At 38.4% G+C, this 21,460-nt stretch overlaps 1 protein-coding gene across 2 annotated transcripts; it reads left to right on the forward strand.

The window, feature by feature from the left end:
• The first annotated feature begins 549 nt into the window (after nucleotides 1-549).
• Nucleotides 550-20,735, forward strand: LOC148835440 (ninjurin-1-like). 2 transcript variants are annotated; one of them, XM_088915303.1, is made up of 4 exons: nucleotides 550-1,277; nucleotides 15,043-15,280; nucleotides 16,639-16,798; nucleotides 18,707-20,735. In XM_088915303.1, exons 1-3 carry the CDS (start codon nucleotides 1,212-1,214, stop codon nucleotides 16,779-16,781), a joined length of 447 nt encoding a protein of 148 aa, XP_088771429.1. In that variant the 5' UTR covers nucleotides 550-1,211; the 3' UTR covers nucleotides 16,782-16,798; nucleotides 18,707-20,735. The 2 variants fall into 2 exon arrangements, with proteins under 2 accessions (XP_088771429.1, XP_088771428.1); XM_088915302.1 differs by having other exon boundaries at nucleotides 18,710-20,735.
• Nucleotides 20,736-21,460: the final 725 nt, after the last annotated feature.

A 21,460-nucleotide genomic window follows, 5' to 3' on the forward strand; every position in this document is an offset into this window, starting at 1 on the left:
GCTGGCGGGCATTTCAAGGTCCAGCAGGCCACAATGAGATAACATCTGGACCGTTTTTACTGACTTTCAGATTCCCTTTATACCGGTGTGTTACAGGCAGAGGATGTCCAGTTCCAAACTCTTCAAGGCACGGTTGGCACCTCTTCTCCAACTTTATATAGCAAGCGTGCTGCAGTGTATAACTTACGTGTGATAATTATTTTTACGTCGTGAGCAATCATACAGTAGTAACAGTGAAGCCAACAGGTCCGAGGTTGGCTGAGGTGCTGGCTGCTCCTGTTGTAGACATCGCCTGCTATATCTAGCACAGTGTCTAGTGTACAGACTTTATTACAGAACAGTATCAGTTCTTGATAAGATACCGATGCTGTGATGGCAGTGTATTCACAATAGCCAGGTGCTGTTCAACACCATTATAGCTGTAATGTTCCTTAAAATGAATGCGACAATTTTCAGTCACATTCTTCATAATCACTTTTTACATTTTTTTTGATAAAAAAAACAGATATAGTCTGTGAGGAAACTTCCCATCACAAGATTTAGAAAACAGAAGTATCTCTTTCCTTCCTGTAGGTTGTGGGAATTGCACCATAATCCTATTTTTATGGTGAATATTCGTGAAATAACATGTAGGGAAGACAACTGCCTACTTGGAAAAAGAAATATAGATTTTTTTTTATGTATGAAGCCTATGCGCTATAATGTGTTTTAAAGTGGTAACACTTCAAGTTACCTTTCAACACACGCCTCCCTGATACATTTTACAGACTTGGATTAGTTACGGTGTGGGGTTATTTTTTAAAAATAGCTAGCTCAGGCTCTTCCTTGGTTTTCAATATATATATATTAAAAAAAGACCATGTTTAGTAATAATAGCATTATCACAGGACAGTCACCTTGGCTACACGGTTATAACCCATCATCCTGCATCATCCTGCCCTGTGTAAGCACGCTTGTAGAGGAATCACCAGTGACACGCAAGATTTTGTATTTCGACTAAAGATACAGGCTGACAGGGGAAGTTACTTTCGGTTGCATTTTTTTTTTTGCATTCAGCTCCCTGCCTGGCGTCTGCGTCTCATTGGTAGAGGAAGCGACAGCGAAGTTCGCCTCGTACCCGTTATCGCATCGCGGTGGGCAAGTTAAAACCGACTTCAGCCCTTTACGGTGGACTCCGAATGTGAAAAAGTTTCCTTGTGCCCGCACACAAGATGGATGAAAGCATGGAGATGAACGGACGTCCCGACGGAACCAGCGGAGACTCTCTAACCGGACCGGTAAGACGAGAAGCCGTAAACAAAACCGTAGTGGCCGCGAATGACCACCTTTTTTTTTTTTGAATGGGAAATGCCGGGTTTCCAATTGCAGACTGACGAACTGTAACATCAGTTGTTACAGGATGAGCAGATGATTAAATTATCAAGTGCAAGAAAACAAAGGGCGATCAGAAAAAAATAGTAATTTTGCCAGCCTTGAGCCTTTTGTGTCTGTGTGTAGGCGGTGTTCAGTTTAAGGCCGAAGACTTGTGCACTAGTGTTATAACTATTGCCGTTCTTAGTGCTTTTGACCTTCAAAGGATTATTTTTAATATATAATGTGAAACACAACATGTCGACGACAGGCATTGTATTACTTTCGTTGTTAGTGTTTTAATCTCGCCTCGGTTATCGGCTGTCTCGGTGACCTGTTTATGGACACTGTCCGGGGTCGTGATGGTGGGTTTCCCCTAGATTAGAAGAAAGAGCTTCCCCCCCCTCTCCAGCCACTGTCTGATGATAACGTAATTGGAAATACCGTGCTTGCAGGGGGAATGATGTTCGTACGAGATCATGTGCTTGCAAAATGTGAAGCGCTAACGAAATGAGGCAGGATAATGTTTCCAAAATAATGTTTCCATTCCCAAAATAATCAAGGGTTTCAAGTAAAACATTTAACAGACACCGCGATAAGACTTTCGAGTAGATTGTCTGTGCATTTCGTCCATTATTATTTTTTCAATAAAATTATATACAGCCAAAGAGAGAGTAGAATTCGTACAGTACAGGGCAGTGCATGCAATTGCTTTAGTGGAAAAAACAACTAATTCCACTAATTCCGTCTTTAAAAAAAGTATAGATATGTAATTTATTCCTTCGCTTCTACATATATAGTTTAACTCTGGACATAGACTCACTTTTTTACGGGATATATATATTTTGTCTAATTTTGCTTTGAGTCGCTCAATGTTATATAATTTTGCGTGTGTACAATGCAGTTAACAGTTTAACTAGACTTAAAGGCTAAGGGCTCTTGTTATAAAAGAACCTGCTGAGATTTCTCATGACCAGTTAAAAACCCCTCTTCTTGAGCTGCTCCGTTTGGTATTGAAATGCTGGAATGAGGACAGACTCCAACGTTTGTCGGTAAATAAAAAAAAACAATTTTAAGTTTATGGGGAAAAAAATTGATGGACAAGTTAACTTCATGAAGTAAAAAAAAACTAAACCACGTTATTAGGGCTAGCCAGAACAAATAGGGAATTGTAAACCGCTTACGTGCCAGAAGTGGTTTTAGAAACTTTTACTTTAAAATTCTGTCCTTTTTACATTTTGGGAAGAGCATGCCGAAAGGCAATGAAAACACGCTCGCATGTTTAATATGGGAAAAGCTGAGACATTCGTGGTGACTAGAGAGTTTTCTGCAAGAACTGTGTGCCACAGATCCTGTGGGGGGTAGCTACAGTATAGCTGAAGAATTTGGTTGTGGTGATTTTTATAGACCAAAAAACAACACTGAAGCTGTGTTGGATGGATGATCTATTTTACATTTTCTAACAGCCTCTTTCAATTCGGGGGGGTGGAGACTGTCCTGGTAAACAATGCGCACAAGGCAGGGTACACCCTGGTTGGGATGCCAGTCTATAGTACGGATGCCCACATGAACACAGGGAGAACATACGAACTCCACACATCTACCATAGCACCCTGGGTCTGGAATTGAACCCAGGGCCCCAGCACTGCGAGGCAGCAATGCTAACCACTGTGCCACCATGCTGTCAATATCTGTCATTTAAACTAGAATATAAGACAGGATCCGAACAAGAGGAGAATTTTAGCCCATCTGGACCATTTGGTTCCTTGAAGGAAACTAGGGTATCAAAGTAGAAGAGGCTTTTTGTAGACTTCTGCTACCTTCCTTTTGCGTGAAGAATTCCCTCACGTTCTCAGACATAATCGCCTTAGTTTCCCCTTGTGTCCTCCTGTTTGTATTTCACTGCAGATTCCTTAGATGTCTGTTAGATTGGCTTAGTGACGACCTGTGAGGTTATTGAATGCAGTCCCCTTGCAGTCTTCTCTTCGCCCGATTAAAAGGATTCTGTCCTTTCAACCTGTCAATGTAGGACAGTCCTTTTTGCCTGGAAATGTACCTGGATGATCCGTACTATGTAGAGATGTGTAGAGATACTGTATGTACTGTGTAGCATGTACTTGCTTTATGTATTGTAATGAAAATATAAATCTGCTTACCTTTAACCTTTATACTTTCAACATCTTTCTGCTGTCGTGGAAACGGAGATGCTTTCACTTGTGAAATAGCTAATTCCTCTGTACCCACCAAAACTAGCTACAAGAGTTTAAATATCTTGTAACTTTTTTAGAAGTGCTCCCTTATAGTGGTTCACTCAGGATTTAGAAAGAAAAGGCAACCCTTTTCAGCCGAGATGGGATGCCACAAAAATAATAGCCACACCAATTAGTACACTTTCAGAGTCAGTTTGAAATTTGAAATATCGTAGCAAATGTTACTGTAGTATCTTCAAACCCCACAAAAGGTTGTGTGAGTGTGGAACACACTAGTCGAAGTTGAATTAACATTTGAAGTTGACACCCTGCCTTCCCTCAAGTAAAGTCTGGATTAGATGCTTGTATCAATTAGTTACTAATTACAGTTTAGGCTAACTGAACTGCATGTCCTTCCCACATTATCTAACATTTTATGTTCTTTATGTTCAGCATATTTGAATAAATAATAACACCGATGTAAATCTGGTGAAATAAAGCAGCAGTAATTTATGCAATTTTGATGGATTTCGTGTATTGTCTTATTGTTTCCCAAACATCTGAAAACCTGCTACTCTGTCTTTGTGAATTTGAGAAAAATAGATTTGATTTTGCAATGCAATGGAGAAGTGACAACTCCTTTCCCCATATTCTAAGAGTTCATTTTTACTTCTGCAATTACTTTTGAGGTCTGTTTCACTAGGAAAAAGGGTAGTTTTGAGCTGTAAAATGTGTTTCAATTCCTTTGTGAGGACACACACCTTGGGTCCTGTGAAATAATGAAGAACCCATAGTGTAGGCATCTGGGTTTGTGTAATACAGGGCACTGTTTTCCAGTTCTGTCATTGAAAACCTTTTTGTTGGTCTTTCATTTGATGAAAACTTCTAGAAAATAAAGCATGCAATAGCTTATTGCTTTGACTGGATGTGAATAATTAATATCTCATTTGTCTGTCCTCTAGTACGTCACTAAAAAAAAAATGACGGGAATTCATTTTGTATTCTTCCACATAAAGAAACAAAAAATGTAATGGTATTTAAAATGAAGCACTTTAAAGTACATAACAGTATGAGACCAGAGCATAGGAAATGCGAAGGTTAGAGATAGAGAGAGTGATTTTTGGTTAGTAGACTAAATCACACTGTGGCTGATTAAAGAAACCTTGGAATCCTCAAGATACAGTATATTTGCCTGGGGTGGGTGTAAGGGGGGCAAAATGATAAATTATGTTAATTTTTTTATTGCCAGGTTCCTCAATACTAAGACCATGATGGTAAAATCCAATGTACTACAGAAGCTCACTTAAAATAGTGTGCATGATGTTGGTCACCATGTTATACAAAAAAGACATTGCTGCTCGAGACTCAGCCCAGACTAGGAGCATCACATTCCTGGGTTTGGACTGAATATACTACCGTGCCGTGCCAGACTAAAGGAACTGAACCTTTTAAGTCTTAAACAAAGACTGTGAGGAGACCTGACTATTCAAAATCCGCAAAGCCAATGACAATATTAAGGCAGGGGAAATCGACAATAAAACATGAACCGGAAGACACAAGTGAAAACTATGTGGATGTGCATATAAAACTGAGGACAGGAGGCATTTTTTTACATAAAGCGCTATGGGATACCCAACCATGGTGTTGATGCTGATACTCTTCTATCAAGGAATAGCTGAGACCCTGGATCAACTAGATAAAAACAACCGATGGGTCAGATGGCCTCCTCTCCTTTCTCACATTTCTTATGTTCTTTTGAAATCTATTGTTTTAAAATGGGGGGGGTATCCAGTGCCTGAAATCCACAGGCTTTCAATGTGTCCTGAAGTTTAGCTCAGGGTAAAATGGACCCAAATATGGTTTAACTAAAACTGCTCCACAGCCTTTAGCTGCTGATAATTAAGAGAGACATAGAGAATGTGCGAGATTTTCAACCCTGGCCTCCACAATTAGGAGCCCCTGCTTTCAAGTGATGGCTTTGAGTTCCTAAATGGTCATTTGTATGCAGGCGTTTCATGAAAAGTAAATAAAACGTGCTGCATTTGTGAAAGACATTTTCTGAACCCACCTTTACAAAACACGGCTTTAGGCCTGGTTTGCTTTATAAATCACTTGAAGGGAAAAACAAGTCGCGAAGGAAAATAAATTATTCATAGCAACTCCAAAGTGATGTGACATGAATTGGATCTATTGACCCTCGCATAATTAGAACCCCTGCTGAGGTGCAGATGAAAGATGTCACTCTCAGACACGGGCAGCTTTGTCTAAAGTCTACCTAAATTTCTCTTCTGATGGCTTGGGGAATGTTTTCGGTCCTGCATGCCAGACCATGAAAGTTATTTCTCTGGCCCGAAGGGTTTAATAACAACATTTCATTTCATTCATGTGAGGTAGGGTGGCATTCCAACAGCCTGGAACTGATTGAGATATGTGCACTGTTCCAACAGCACAGGAAGAAATCGACTCCACAGGATGCTTAGTGTGACAATCCTGCTCAATACTCCTGATGTCATCAAACCGATTTCTGTCCTTGCTGGACTGATCTCGGTTTGCTATAAACAGTATTATGTCACCACAGAGCTCCTCATCTAAGTCTGATTAGCCTAACTGTTGTGAAGGAAAATAATTCTTATAAAACCCTCCAGTTTAGTCTTCTGCTACTGCTTCTTGATTCAGCTGTAATAAAGCATAGTAAATTAACATAAACTAGTGCAAAAGCCACAACAATCTTGTGTTCACAACAAAACTGATGTTTGTTACTTCACACAATGTGAGATTTTTCATATGTTCTATTTCTTATGCTTTTTTTTGAAAGAGTAGCTGTTTAATGAGCCATGTTTTTCCACACACTTATATAGCGATTGTTCCTGTGTGTCTGATGCAGTTCAGACTGCTGTGATAAAACAAAATGCTTGATGCTCAATAAGTCAATCATTTGCAATATGTCACACTCATTGGAAAGTCAATAATTACCTGCCGACCTTCTTAAACTGCTTTAATGGATTTCTGCCTTAGGAAAGGACACGATATTAGAGCTTTTTGTATGTGTGTGTCTGTGCTTTGGGCCCATTGTTGTTTTCCTTCCCCAAAATCTTCCATCTCACCCTCTTGTATATACTGTACAGTGTATATATATATTATGTGCTGGGTAGGTTTGTTTTGCCGAAGAAAAGGAAGTCATCTGCTCAAGTGAGGCAGGAAAATTTCCAGAATTTGATCAGCTCTCATTTTGCTAGCCTATGTAACAAAACTGATCTTAACATAAAGGAGCTTTTCTGAGAATATGACTAGTATCCGGTGGAGGGAGCTGACCAGAAAGTTGCTGACATGAGTTTGTTGGCAGGAGCAGCAGGGAGGGAGAGAGGATAAAAGTCAACTGGGTGTTCTTTGCAATGTCTTGGCCTGTAGCTAGTGCAAAACTTTAAACCACTGCTGTATAGCTGAATCCAAGTCAAGGGCGGAGCCCCATATCAGCTTTGAGAGTTTCAAAACAAGCTTTGTGCCCAAGGCTTCAACTACAATAGTTTACAATAGTACAACAATAGTTTACCCACCTTTGATTTTAAAATGGGCTTCTCTTTTTCTTACTTTCTTTGAACACATTAGAAAAGCTTGCTCTTATATTTTAGCATCAGTATTTGTGTTCCATTATTTCAGTGTGCAGTGAACAGCTACATCCGTGCCTTTTTCGTTAGTGGTGCACTGCAGTCTGTAAGTGAATATATTCGCCTTTTATTCTTCTGCTAGGTCTTTTACTGTATGTCAAGTTAATTTATTTTCTGGTAACACAAATTGAAGTTGATGTCTAAATTAATGTTTTTAATTGTGACAGTCACAGCCTCACAGGGGAGGTTCCAGCATCAGAGCCAAGTGGCTTCACTCCACAGACAACAGGGAATTCTGCTATGCTAAAAGGTCAGACCTCCTACCACTGGAGAATTCAGTGCTAGCCAAATTGCATTTTCACATGAAAATACAGAAGCAGTGGAGCAGCATTAAATGGAAACATGAATACATATAGATATGAAAAAAAAACATTTACACATCTAAAGTGTCAGTAAAAAAAGAAATCAAATAAAGCAGGAGTTGCATATTCACATATTGAGATTTGGGTTTCGTACATTTCCTTGTAGTTTGGCTACAATTGGCCTTATTTATAGGATTTTTCCTGCTGTTTCAAGTTGAAAACAGTACAAAACCTCTAGAGTGGGCCTCTTAAATGAACAGGAGGTTTCACGTGCGGAGATTGGATAATAAACTTCTGAGGATTCAAGCCTGGGTCCTGTTACTAGCCAACTGTGCATGTTACTAACTAGCAAGTAACTAGCCAACTAGCATGTTACTAGCTGACTATGACTGGGACTCCCCAAGCGGTTAACAGATGGTGAAATTAGTCTACCAGGGCTCCCTCGGCCACTCATACAGCATCCCAGGCACTGGTAGCCTTATAGTTTTGTTGGCAAGGAACAGGTCTCTCCTCCATTTGGTACTAACCCACCGCGTACAGGGCGGCACTACCTGTGATGTGCTGAAGGCAAGCAGCAGGAAGGTGGGCGGGTCAGAGGAACCTGCTGTTAACTCCTCATTCTCCCCTGTGTGCGGTTACAGGGTTTGTGGCTATGAGCCAGGAGATATAAAAACATACTATTTTCCTATGGCATGCATTACATAAATAACAAGCTATGAATTCCAAAAAAGTGTTGTATATTATGTTATATATTTTTTAATCACATTATGCTGCATTAATTTAAAGAGTACTGTACCAATGTGACAAACTCAGATCAAGGTGGGTTTAACAAAATAATGACTGATTAGAAACTTGCCACAATAAGCTGGAAAGTGTTTTATTTTCATTTTCTACTGTTATAGTTTTGTATTTCCTAAAAAAGTTGTCAGATTGAACAGACATTGTGAATACAGTCTCTTAGTATTTTAATAGTCTACAAAAAGGAAAAATATTGTTTTTACTGGTTTAATGATTTAATCCTTCATTTAAAAAGGATTCAAGACCAGGAATCAATAAATAACATTCAAGGTTCGAACTAATATGCAAAAAAAATTCAAACCTAACCTTGGATCTTACAGGAGCATTACATGTTTTTGTTAATGATATCTTTCTGAAACATACGTTAGAAGCAGTACAGATAAGAATGTGTTTAAATGTGCTGCTCACACTCTGAGTGAGAGGCAGCTGTAGGGAATGGGCTGACTTGAATACCGCCTTTCAGAATGCTGTCAAGTCTGTTTCTCAGGACCAAGGTCAGGTTTAAAAACTGAAGATTAAAATCCCAGTTTGCAGCTACAAGGTCCCAGGGCTTTGAAACTGAGGGATGAGATCCGAGGTAGGCAGAGTTGAAAGTGGGGTGCTGTCACCCCATCTGCCCGCCTTCCTGCAACACCTCTTTATACTGTATGCTACTTACCAAAGGGAACTGGGCAAGGGAAGCCCCCAGTAGCCTGGCGGTCCTGTAGCGACTCAGGCTGATGAAATACAGCAGGGTCCTTCGTGCCTCTGCCACCCCTCTGCCACGGGCAAAGCGCTTAAAAGATAAAGATGATAAACTATTCAGCTGGAAAAAGAAACTTCTGGTTATTTTTTTGCCAGTTAAACCCACATTTGATTTCCTAAGCTCCATATTTGCCATTTCCTGAATAAAAAAAACAAAACAATACGTGGCATAATTGTAGACTTCATTACAGCTTTGCCCGGATAAAGACTGTACTTTAAAAGATAACAGAGTAAAAGGATCAGAACACTCCCGCTTCAAAATCTTTTTAATTTCCATTAGGAAATTAAAGGAGGGGAAAACTCCATGCTGCGTTTAAAAATAAGCCTTTCTCACATTTTGTCCAAGGATAGTTGAAAAGGAAGAGATAAGAAGCTCTCAAAACAGCGGGGTTTTGTTGCTTGCAGTGAAGCTGCCTAGATGCAGAGGCTGAGAAGCCGAGATGTATCAAGGAGCCACCCCAGAGCTGTCTTTGTCAGAAGTGTAGTTCCACAAGGCAGACGTGTCATTAAGATAAAAATACGGCTACGCGACAACAGAACAACACACACTGGAGGTTCTTACAGGATGTTTTGGAGGAAAAACTTAAATATCTCCAGTGGGGGGGGGGAAAAATGCACTGGGTTTGAGGTCACCTTTTGAGTCCTGCTATTTTCTGTTACCTGGTGGGGAAAAAAAAACATTCCCAAGGGTGCTTTTGTGTTTTAGTGTTCAGAAAAGAGTCAGAAATAGCATGTTATCCAAAGATATCATGCAGTAAATTCAGCAAAAACAGATGGGCAATTTAAAGCCCCATAACCTCATATAAAATTAGAAATATTAGTTTATTCTTGGCATTCTACACACTATTAAAATACTGTATGTCATTTGGCAGAAAGTGGAAGAGGAGTTGTGGGGAACTATGGAGAACCTGTCAACAGCTACTAAGTGTAAAATAGCTAAAGTAAAGCTTAGCATCCCACAGAAACTGGCCAAATATGTTGGGAATAAATACTTAAAATATTGGGTTGTTTTTAGCGTTGAGCAAAAGCATTCCTTTTCATCCTGGTGTCAGTAATTAGATTGTTAATGTGTCAGAATTGGCAGAAAATGGCTATTTTTGTGTCATATAGATGAATAGAACTTTTCTGGACACAGTGAGTGCAAAAAATATATTTTTAATGGAAGAACTGAGGTCATCAAACAGTATATATTATCTGTCATATCCTGAAAACACTGAAGAACTGCTTCTACAGACAATCTTTTTATGGTGCTTTCTAGTTTTCGTATGCTGCTGTTAATTGCATTGTCTTGCAAAAATATTAAATTAACAAATAAAAGCATGAAAAAGTCCCCATCAAGAAGTGACCTGTATGTTTAGGCACATGCTATTCAATCACTTTTTTCTCTTGCTACATTTAAAGTTTACTTGCAAGGGTGTATTACTTAGTTTCAGCTCAATTAAAACATTCACATAAGTATTTCCTCATGATCTGATGAATGCAAGACACAAACAAAATAGAAGTATTGAATAATTCATAGCACTGCATCCCCAGCTGCAAATAAGCACACAGACTCCTGGAATAAATATCATGTGCAGAGCAAGAGTCAATTGGATTGATTACATTTTAGGGATGCAAAATTATGCTTGACTTAAATTTGTAAATATTCTTATTGAAAAGACTTGCCAAAGTATGAAAACATTTTTTAACAAATGCAAATTAAGTCAGTAGACACAATTCATAATGAATGAAATGAATGTATTGCCTGTCCACCCAGTTACTAAGAAGAAGTGAGTGTGTTTAATATTTATATAAAAACTATATCTCCTTAAGAGCCCTGTCAGCTTTATGCTGTTGATTAGCTTCCTCAGATATGTCCCTAATCTTCAGTCATTTTCATTTTGAAAGCCTTTCATCTCAGTATACTGCGCTTGAATTTTACTCATTTCTCTGCTATCTCAAAGTGCGTAACTGGCCTTGCATTCGTGGGGATATATACGTAGGCAGACATGCTTGTCTGACACGTTCACATCAAGTGATTTTATTTTATGTCTCTTGGTATGTTATGTGCGAGTTGTCTCAGAGTAAATGTGGTTTATAATTTTTGGCAGACTAATGTGCTGTTGTGCACAACGGTTCTTTGTTAACTACACATCCTGTGCTAGACCTGAAAAGCACAGTACTTTAATTGAATAAAGAGCCACAGGATTTTAAGATAGATGTTGAGAATTCTCTCCATTTCCAAATAGCTAGATCTTTTATACTGCTTTTCTGTACAAATTTAAGAAATTGTGAGCTGCCACGAATGATTGCAATGAGCTGCTTTAAAATTGCTTGACTGTGTAAACAAATAGCTGATCCAAGTGGACTTTGCTCTGTGGGTTAGTTCCCACAGCCATTCAGGTACAAAGCCACCTACAGGTGTAATGTAGGAACTGTGCTCCCAGAAAAGCAAGAGATACTGTGTATTGCAGATTGAGCAACTGTCAAGGCTGGAGTTTGGCTTACAAGTACCTTTCAGTTAGCATGCAGTTAGTAGCAGTTAAGTTTGGAAGAGAAGTCAAATCACCTGCTAGTAATGAAGATCAGAGCTGGAATGAAAACCTGAGAGACCTTTAACTCAAAGAGTAGAATGTGTTGTGGTGCTGTACATAAGCATCTATGAATTGGCTTCATTACTCTGCTCTCCTCCCCGCTGATAGCTGATGTGTGCGGAGCGTTCTGGCGCACTATGGCTGCCGTCGCATCATCCAGGTGGGGCTGCACTGGTGGCGGTGGAGGGGAGTCCCCATTACCTGTAAAGCGCTTTGAGTGGAGTGTCCAGAAAAGCGCTATATAAGTGTAAGCAATTATTATTAGAACAGAATTCAGAAGTATAGGGATCCATATTTTCCACATACTGTATATTTCCAAATGTATTGTTGTTTGTTAAACTATTTGACGACGATGTCTCCACTGAATGCTAATGGAACACTCATTCATCACAGAAATGTTTCATTTTTTTCATTATTGTATACACATTTTTTCTTATTGTATTATTATTTTCATTTTTTCTTATTGTATACACAACCTGACGCCAAAATTCAGAATTTGCTTTTCATACACTTTCTAACTCGGAAGAAAGAAGGGTCTTTTTCTTCCTAAAAAGCACAACCCGCTCAACAGCTAATATAATGCTTTTAGAGTTAAGAAAGGTACTCAGTAATGTAAGAAAACTGATCCTTTTTTGCATTGTCAATTAAAGAGTTAAACTTAAATATATATTTCTTGGAAACGCGTGTCTTCTGAAACAATCTGCCTTACAACCTCAGATCCAGGGTACGCTCTATCTCTGATCAGGGAAAATGATTACTGATTCGCCCAGCAGTCTGCAGGATCAGTGGTGCTGATCCTGGTGAGCCCCAGTCCAGCAGGTTTTATGGGTAGCCTTTAAGTCATCAATTTCTAAAGGCCTGGAACAATTAAACTCCGATCAATTAAACAGGTGATGTGTTCAATTAAGTCATTTAGATCAAATGGGAGTGAAAATCAGGATATTTCCAGCCCTCCCAGACATGTTCCCTTCACTTGATGCATTACTTGATGATTCAATTAAATATGTCCTAGTAGTTGAAAAATCTTTAAATAGCATGTGACTAACTGGAGGGAGACCTATAAGAGTAACTGGACTAGGCGTACAGGTTCATCGAGAGGACAAGCCCACAAGATGACATCTGCCTTTGACCGGAAGTCCCCATCCTTTGTTACTCTTTTATTAGTTTGCTAAAAACCTACCCTAAGCCTAGTTTATTGATACATGAAAAAATGTGTGTATACCAATGGTGATTAATACTTAATATTTGTAGATTAAGCAAGCTTTATATTTATGAATTAAAACAAAACAAACAACAACAAAGTCAAGAATATTTTAAAGTGAATATATATTTACCATCAGACGTCTACATAGTGCAGTGGAAATTTATAACTGCTGGAAAAAAAATTAAAAATGATCATACTGACATTTAAAGCACCTTTGTAGACAATACTTTTATAGCATCACATCACAAATATTTTTCTTTTAGCATTCATGGAGTTTTGCAAGCAAAATAATTCCTGAAATTAAAAGAAAATTAAAAATTTCTCTTATTAAGAAATGTGTTAATTATAAATGTCTGTTATAATATGTAAACATTTAATGACAGCTGTATATGACATTCATCTCCATCAGACATGAATCCCTAGTTGAAGCAATCTGTGCTTATAGAGGTTTTCAAAAGCACTTTTGTACTGCTGGCATATTTTTGAAGGTAAGACTGTTTAGGTCTCAGTTCTTTTAGGAAGCAATATTTGGTTTGAGAAGAGTAGCATTGCTTTGACCTTCATTATCTGAAGCCTTAAGAGGGAAAGTTACTGTAGATGGACATTCAGACAATAAGAATGTTAATGTGTAACCTTATTTTGGTCAGTTAAGCAACCGAAAGGTCACCCAGTGACATCGGTGGATTTCCACTTTTTAAATTCCATAAATGATCTGTGGAACAAAACCCTTAACCCTTTGGGTTAACGACAACTTAAGTTTACCCAACGTCTTGTATGTGATCTTTAAGACTGGTAGTGCAGTTATAAAAATGGTGGACAAACTAGAATATGCTAGAATGTTTTCAGACCAACTTAGGCCTAGATCAGAATGAATACTTCAACCTGCCCAATTTCTATTGCAATTAAAACCCCAGTACTTGACAGCTATGAAGATTGTAAGAGTCTTTGTTCTTCTGCTCAGAAGGAAATCTCCCAATGCGCAGCAGGGTTTTAATTTGCGATTGGTGAAGCAGGTCAAGGTTTTGACTTGATCTGGCTAAGCTATAAGTATGGTTTCTTAATGGAGCTTTTCTAAGTCACTAACCTAAAGGGTAAATGGAGCTTAATGGAGCTTTTCTAAGTCTCTGGGAAAGAGAAGGATTGACAGTAGGTACTGTGTGTATGCATGCAGGCAATTGAAAATGTCTCAGGTCAAAAAATACAATTCTAAAAACATCTGAGCCCAGACATTTACATGTGTTCCCTTTGGAATAGCTATAGTCTTGCAACTCTCATTCGTAAGAAAAAGCAAGACTGCCCCTTAAGAAGATACAATGGAAATGCTGAATGGAATGTTTCTGAATTCCAGTCTTTAGTAAACAAGTAACGTCTTTGCTTGAATAGGTCAATTTGACCACTCTCCAAGTACCTTACATCAGTAACCCCCATTAACTGCAGGCCAGACTGACAGGCAGTAAACACTGCTCATGTTCCAGGTCACTAGTTTAGAGGAATTAACCCGTTCCTCAGTTGTACTTTTCTTCAGTGGCAGTCCTTTATTAATAGTCCAGAATCAGCAGTAATGAAAGCGGCACCCACAGTCCCATTATGCTTTCCATTACATCTTCAATTGAAAGTAATATTAAACCATATGTTACAAAATACAGCTACTGTATGTATTTCAGTCCTACTGCATCATAAAATGCATTTGTGGTTGCACAAAATAAATAAAACATCTAAAAAAAGACCATCTAAAATAAATTACTAGCAAAAGTATTAGATTATCTTTTGTGTCAGCATCATTATTGTTGCCCAGTACAGGGGTCTCTCATATAAAAGCGATACATTTCAGTGTTGTACCTTAGTACTAGTATACCATAGTAAAACAGAGTTACACTAAAGCACATCACAGCTAAAGCATAGGGATGTATGATGAAATATTAATAAAAATAGTAGCAAATCTCTCGTGAAAGCAAGATAACGCTGTGCTAATGGTATGCAAAATTAGTGTGACCAAATTAAAGGGACAAAAAAACCAGAAAAAAATAGCAGTTTCTTAGTTTTGTGTGACTTCAAATTCACGATGTGCAAAGCAATCTTGCAATTAAAAAGAAAATGTGTTTGAGGTTCAAGTCTTGTCTCAAAACCCTTGGTTTACGTCCTCTGGTGCTAACGTGTGTCTTTGGCCATCTCTCTCTCTCTCTCTCTCTCTCTCTCTCTCTCTCTCTCTCGGGTCAGGGGTCCCGTAGTGGCCGTGTTCTGCGCAGTGTGGGGCCCATCAACATTAATCACTACGCCAATAAGAAGAGCGCGGCAGAGAGCATGCTGGATGTGGCTCTCCTGATGGCCAACGCCTCCCAGCTGAAAGCCGTGATTGAGCAGGGCAGCTCCTTCGAGTTCTACATCCCCCTCATCATCCTCATCAGCATATCCCTCACGCTGCAGGTCATTGTGGGAGTGCTCCTAATTTTCATAGGTGAGTGAGAATCCCTGCAGACACCAGACCAGTCCGTGCATTTAAACGGGTTTCGTAATGGATTCTGGAAAGTGTCCAGTAACAGATCAATGCGCTGTGAAAACGGCAGTAAGATTTTAGTTTTGCAGGTTGACTCTGAAGTTACTGTTCCATCTTTGCGGCACTGAAGGTGCCCGTGGGTATAATTTAGCAGCATGCAAGAGGAAAACACTATCTGAACGGAAGAAGAGTTTGCAATCCACAAATAAGCTGCCTCGATTTCTGGCAAGGCGTCCTATCAGGGGGTCCAGGACAGTAGGAAAAAACATACTGTACTTCAGCAACAGAACGATGAGGGCTTTAGTATTGTACTGAATGCCTCTGTATGAATGTGCTCTTTATCTAATATCCTGACCAAATCCTGAACTCCTAGTAGAAGAAAAGAGTTATCTGAGTTGAGGCTGTAATTGCCTTGCATTTACAGTGTGAAGTGTGCTCCACCCTTAGCAAGGACAGGACGTGGTACAGTATTTTATTGATGGAGCATGTTACAGGATTGGCCATGGCGTCACATTCCTCCCCATCTGTCTGTGCTCTGTTGCTGCGCACCACTCAAGCAGCTACTCTGCACACTATGTCCCTTCTTTCAGCCTGGGGCCATCAGAGGATGCCTCCTTGAAATGTTATGAGGAACCTGCTGCTGTTAATTCGTACTATTTTTAAACATCGGTTACAGCTGAACAGCACAGTTATCATATACGATGCGTCAGGGCCCAGGACTTGAGCCTTTGCTAACCTGAGCCTAAAATCCATCCATCCATTTTTCAACCACTTTATCCAGTACAGGGCAGCAGGGGAGCTGGAGTCTGTCCCTCTAAGCAACGGGCACAAGGCAGGATACATCCTGGACAGGACGCCAGTCCATTGCAGGGCATAAACATTCACAAACATGCATACATTCACACCAGGGCCAGTTTTCTCAGAAGCCAGTTACCCTACTAGCATGTCCTTGGACTGTGGGAGGAAACCAGAGCACCTGGAGGAAACCCACGTAAACATGGGAGAACATGCAAACTCCACGCAGATAGCACCCCAGGAACTGACCCCACTGCAAGGCAGCAATGCCAAACACTGCCCTACTGTGCCAGCCTGAGCCTAGACTGAAAGGTATAAACTGCCTCATTAAATTTTGAAACACTTCTTAAAAGGATGTACCAAAATAACATGCATTTCTTCAGAAATTATGCCCAGCGTTCACAGAGACTGGAGTTCTGTTGACTTCCCTAAGCATCCCCCTGAGAGAAACCCGTGAGAACTACTCAGGAATACAGATGAAAAAAAAACTTTAAAATGCTTTTATTTTTCTCCCTTTTCTGCAGTTCGGTACAACCTGAACGATGAAAACAAGCAAGTCAGGCTGAACCATCTCAATAACATTGCCACCGGACTGGTCTTCATCATTGTGGTTGTAAACATCTTCATCACGGCGTTTGGGGTTCAAAGACCAAATGTTAAAAGCTAAGCAAACCCAGTGGCCAGGTAATTTCAGAAAGGTGTAGAAGTGGCACTTGTACTGTGTGGAAGTGTTTACCAAGAGCCTTATTGTGTTTTTCCTCCAGTAACCTATGGCCCAAGACACAAAGTAATTTACAAATCACAGCATTTCAGTGGAGATGTCCATTCTCTGTATTTCAACTCAGCATCACCGACTTAGGCATCACATCACCCCATCCGTTCAGTACCCCGAACAAAGAATGGGTGTGCTACAATATCTCATAGGTAACTTTGTCACTTTTGTAAGAGGGAAGGACACCTATCACCTGAGATAACGTCAGAATGTGTAATGCTGTTTTAACTGGATTAGGTTGAATCATTCTTAATCAATGTACTAGTTTGAATCAATCTGTATAACTGCATATTTGAACTGAAGATTATTTTTGTGCATTCATGTACAGTAAACTCTCAGTTTAACAGACTAACACTATATGTGGGAAGGGGTATCCATTCTTGCTGAATGTCCGTTAAATCATGAATGTAGTTTTTTCAGCCTGGTGATGTCCAACAGCCTTCAGACAGGCACACAGGCATACTGTAGTGTTCGCAGCCCCCCTAAATTACTGATTAAAAATCTCCTGACTTATTGTTTTACCTATTGTAATCAACACAGTCAGTGAAAATAGTTCCAGTGTATTTTTTATTATAAATATTCCAGCTCTTTATTTCATGTCATAAATTTACTGTATAAAATTTGCTAAAATATCCAAAACACATAAACCACCCGTTGTAAGAAATTCCCCTACTGTATCTCTATACCAATTGCCCTTCCCTTATAAGGCACCTTTGATATGTATGCTTTTTAGACCTATTTAAAGGTATGCTGTGCAAAATATGCTATTTATTGTTTATTTTTCCATCTGACTGAGATTTATTACATATTTGTGTTACTTTCGTGTACATTACTGTACTGGAATTGTTTTTCCATAATGGATGGTGTCATGTGATATACTATAATTTATAACTATATTTATAAATTATAGTATATGTTATAAATATAAAGCTACAGCCCATTTCTACTTTAATTTCTTCTATTTTGCCATTTGCCATTCATTTTAAAGAATAAACCAAGTCTGTTATCCAGGCTAGCTATCACTTCACCAGTCTTTGTCCATTATTGTGGGACAAGTCCAGTATTTCTGATTTTACAGACAGAATTCCCCTTTAAACCCAAAGTCTGTTAAAGAAAGGTCTGCGAGAAAGGGTTTACTGTACTTTGGGTTAGTCTAGAACCTTCTTAATATGATAAAATTAAGTCTTCTGTGGTCTTTTTTGAAATCATGAGCAGCTGAACAGCCTGCTGTCTCAAAAGCTGTCCAGATATGCATGTAAACTCTAGTGACTGAACATCATGACTCACAGCTGCAAGGCCTCTTCAACCCCACAGGGATCAGAAATAAAACAGTCCTTAGTGCTACAGCTCTAATTATATCTTAATCATTATGCTGTTCTCTCAATCAAGATATTTCAGCAAGAACTAACCTGTCAAGAACTTTCATACGACTGTTTTATTTACTTTGCATATTTCAAATGGCAACATGTATTATGTAGAATCATATGGAGTATACATACAGTATGGATTTTAAATGTAATTTGCAAAGCAATGGAATATGTCTATGGCAAGCTGTACGTTAAAATACTTTGAAGTTGCAGATAATCATAGAAATGACAGTTCAACAGCATTCATAGGCAAATAGGATTTGTGTTCTCCCAAAGGACAGAACAATAGATGATCTGACCACTAATGAAGGATATGCTCTTTTATTAGCAACCTCATTAATTAGTCTTTTGAAACACATTTAAAAATAGCATCTCTCTGAATGTGTGGCTGCTGTGATTCAAGCTGAACAAAAACTCTGTTGATGTTTTATCAGTGCATCTCTTTCCTTTCAGTAGTACAGTATTTCCCAGTTGTTGGCAGAGGCCAGAAGGAGTGGAACTCACCATTTCAGATGATATTCATGAACACCAAGGTCACCGGTCCTTGTTTGAGACACAAGCTGAGCAAACTGCAGAACTTTTGTTTGTCTTTTTCTGTTTTTACTGACAGATTATTATACTTCTGAAAATCAACAGAAGTATATTTTAAAGGATATGTACACAGGATGTAGAAGGTTCAAACTTTCCTTTTAAAATGTGTATGAAATCTTTAAATGTCATGAGTGTTTTTATGAAAAATATACAACAATAATTATCATAAAACCATCTGTGAATCAAAGGCAACAGAGAGACGACAACAGTTTGACAATGGATAGTTATGTTCGTCTTGATCTAATTTTTGTCTGTAAAAATATTTAAATCATTTTTAAAACCTTGTTTCTTCAAGGTCATTTTAGTAATGATACTGCTTTGACTATTATTTCATTAAATAGGATTTAATGCCTAACCTGTACGATATTCTTAGAATATGAAGAAGTTACATTTTTCAGTATCGTTTTTTTTAAACATTGAAATGCTGCAATCTGAACTATGCAACACAAATTGGAATAAATTAAGTCTTCTGTGGTCCTTTTTGTAAATCACAAACAGTTGAAGCCTACAGTCTCAAAATGTGTCCAGATTTGATGTTCTAAACCAGCACAGGTTGATGTAGAGTTTAGTGGGTGAATACTGGAGTTCAAAGAACAAATGTAAACTGATTTGGATTCTGAAGTGCTGTAGAATTCCTGAGACAAAGGGTCTGTGAATGCATGTTCATAGTGGATTTGGGAATTATAGATTTATATAATTGGATGGTCTTTTGACATCCAAGGGACTTTCCATGAATGAATTAATTCTGTTCCAGTTTGTATGTACAATACATACTGTATAAGCAATGTACTGGTAAAATTATGACACTCACTTAAATTAGGCCCATTGCAATATATATTCAACTAAGAGGTTACAATTTAAGGTTAGATGAATATAATAGCTCCAGCACAGTTTTGACTTGAATTTTTAACAGATTAGTCTCTTTGACTAAAGGGCTCCCTCTAGCGTTTGTATTACCATATAGTTCTTCAACTGTCTGCCTTTCAAGTTCATTTTAAATACTGCAAAATTACATTTACTGTATATCGGTATGAACTCATACAAATCGATTACCAATATTAATCATTTAATTTTTCCACATCATATTAAACTACTTTAATGATGTCAAATAATCTGTAGCTTTAAAAATGACAAATCTATTTTTTAGAGTCTTCAACTTCACTAAAAACAAAATCTTTTATATTCTTTATTTTTTCCAGTTTCTCTGATAGATTTTAATGCTGTATAGAAGAATGTGATAAAAGAAAAATGCTTTTTATTTTAATTAGCAGTAAAGAAATTAATAGGATAAAGATATATATATGCATTATTTGTACAGTACATATTTGAAACATGTATGCATCATTTAGCTATCCATTAACAAATGTAGATTGTTTTCTTAATTATATATAATTATATTCTTTAAACTACAGGTTGTGTTCCAGTTCATGCTGCCTAAGACATCTCGAAACCTTTTTTACTAAAATGTTCATTTGTACACATTTGTTACTCTTGGTCGTTTTCAATTTGAAAGTCATTGGGTGTGCATAGTAAGTAGAAACGACAAAAAAAAAACATTGTTTTCTACCTTTAAGCACATTTGCTGTCATTTACTGTAGAACAAATCCATCCCCATTAAAAGCCAAGGTGCTTTTGTATCTGACACGATGAGTGATGTGATATTATAATGATTTCAAATGGCATTTTCAAGAGCTCTTAATCGTGACAGTCTGAATATAATTTCCCTCAGTTTCTAATGATATTGGTTTGTTCAGTGTGGACCACTGGGTGAGAAACACTGATGATGTGCTGTTTTATATATTTTGTATAAGTGACTTGCTTTTTTTCCAAAACTGCCTTATTTAATGTAAAAAGTAATTTGTAGAATCTAAATAAATTGAGAAACAATGTCTATGCTGTTGGTTACAATAAGGAAGTTAAAGGAAATTCCTTAACGGATCCCCATGTGAACCTGTATCATATTAACTAAGCTAGTGCAGAGGCACCAGTGTCACTGTCTCTAGAAAAGTGAATGACTAATTACGGTAGACTTTTGGGATTTCATTTTCTGTTTAGATAGCTTTTATGAAGCCCTTACCTGAATTCTGTGGTCTTAGTACTCAAGCATAGACTACTGCAAAACCCTGTTTGCTAGGTTGAATTATAACACCTTATAAAAGCATATTCAAAATGTGGCAGGCGGAGTTCGGACTAGATCTCGTTCCAGCAAACATGCTTCACTGCACTGGCTTCCTGGTGAATTTAGCAGGGACATAAAGATGTTGTTCTTGGCTTTAAAGGTCATGGTCACCTAATCAATCACACTCACGTGGCTTTCCCTTGACACTGTTCTCGGGCTTGTCCCCTCAGCACTACTGTAAACTGGAGGGGACTGAGTTTCCTCCCGCTATGGACCAAAGCTGCACGGTGATGTTTTCTTTCCACAACCCAGGTGCATGATAAATTTGAGCGTTTTGTCTGTTGCCTTAAAACTGATATGGTCAGACTTGCATTCCTAGAGCTATTATCTTTTTATTGGACAGGGAGCCTGTTTTATGAAAGGTGCTCTATAAAATAAAGCATATTATTACATATTTATCCACTAATATACTGTATACTATATTATCATGCATCATC

Source organism: Atractosteus spatula, chromosome 5, assembly GCF_055471065.1.
Source record: "Atractosteus spatula isolate fAtrSpa1 chromosome 5, fAtrSpa1.hap1, whole genome shotgun sequence".
In the NCBI taxonomy this organism is placed as follows: domain Eukaryota; kingdom Metazoa; phylum Chordata; class Actinopteri; order Semionotiformes; family Lepisosteidae; genus Atractosteus; species Atractosteus spatula.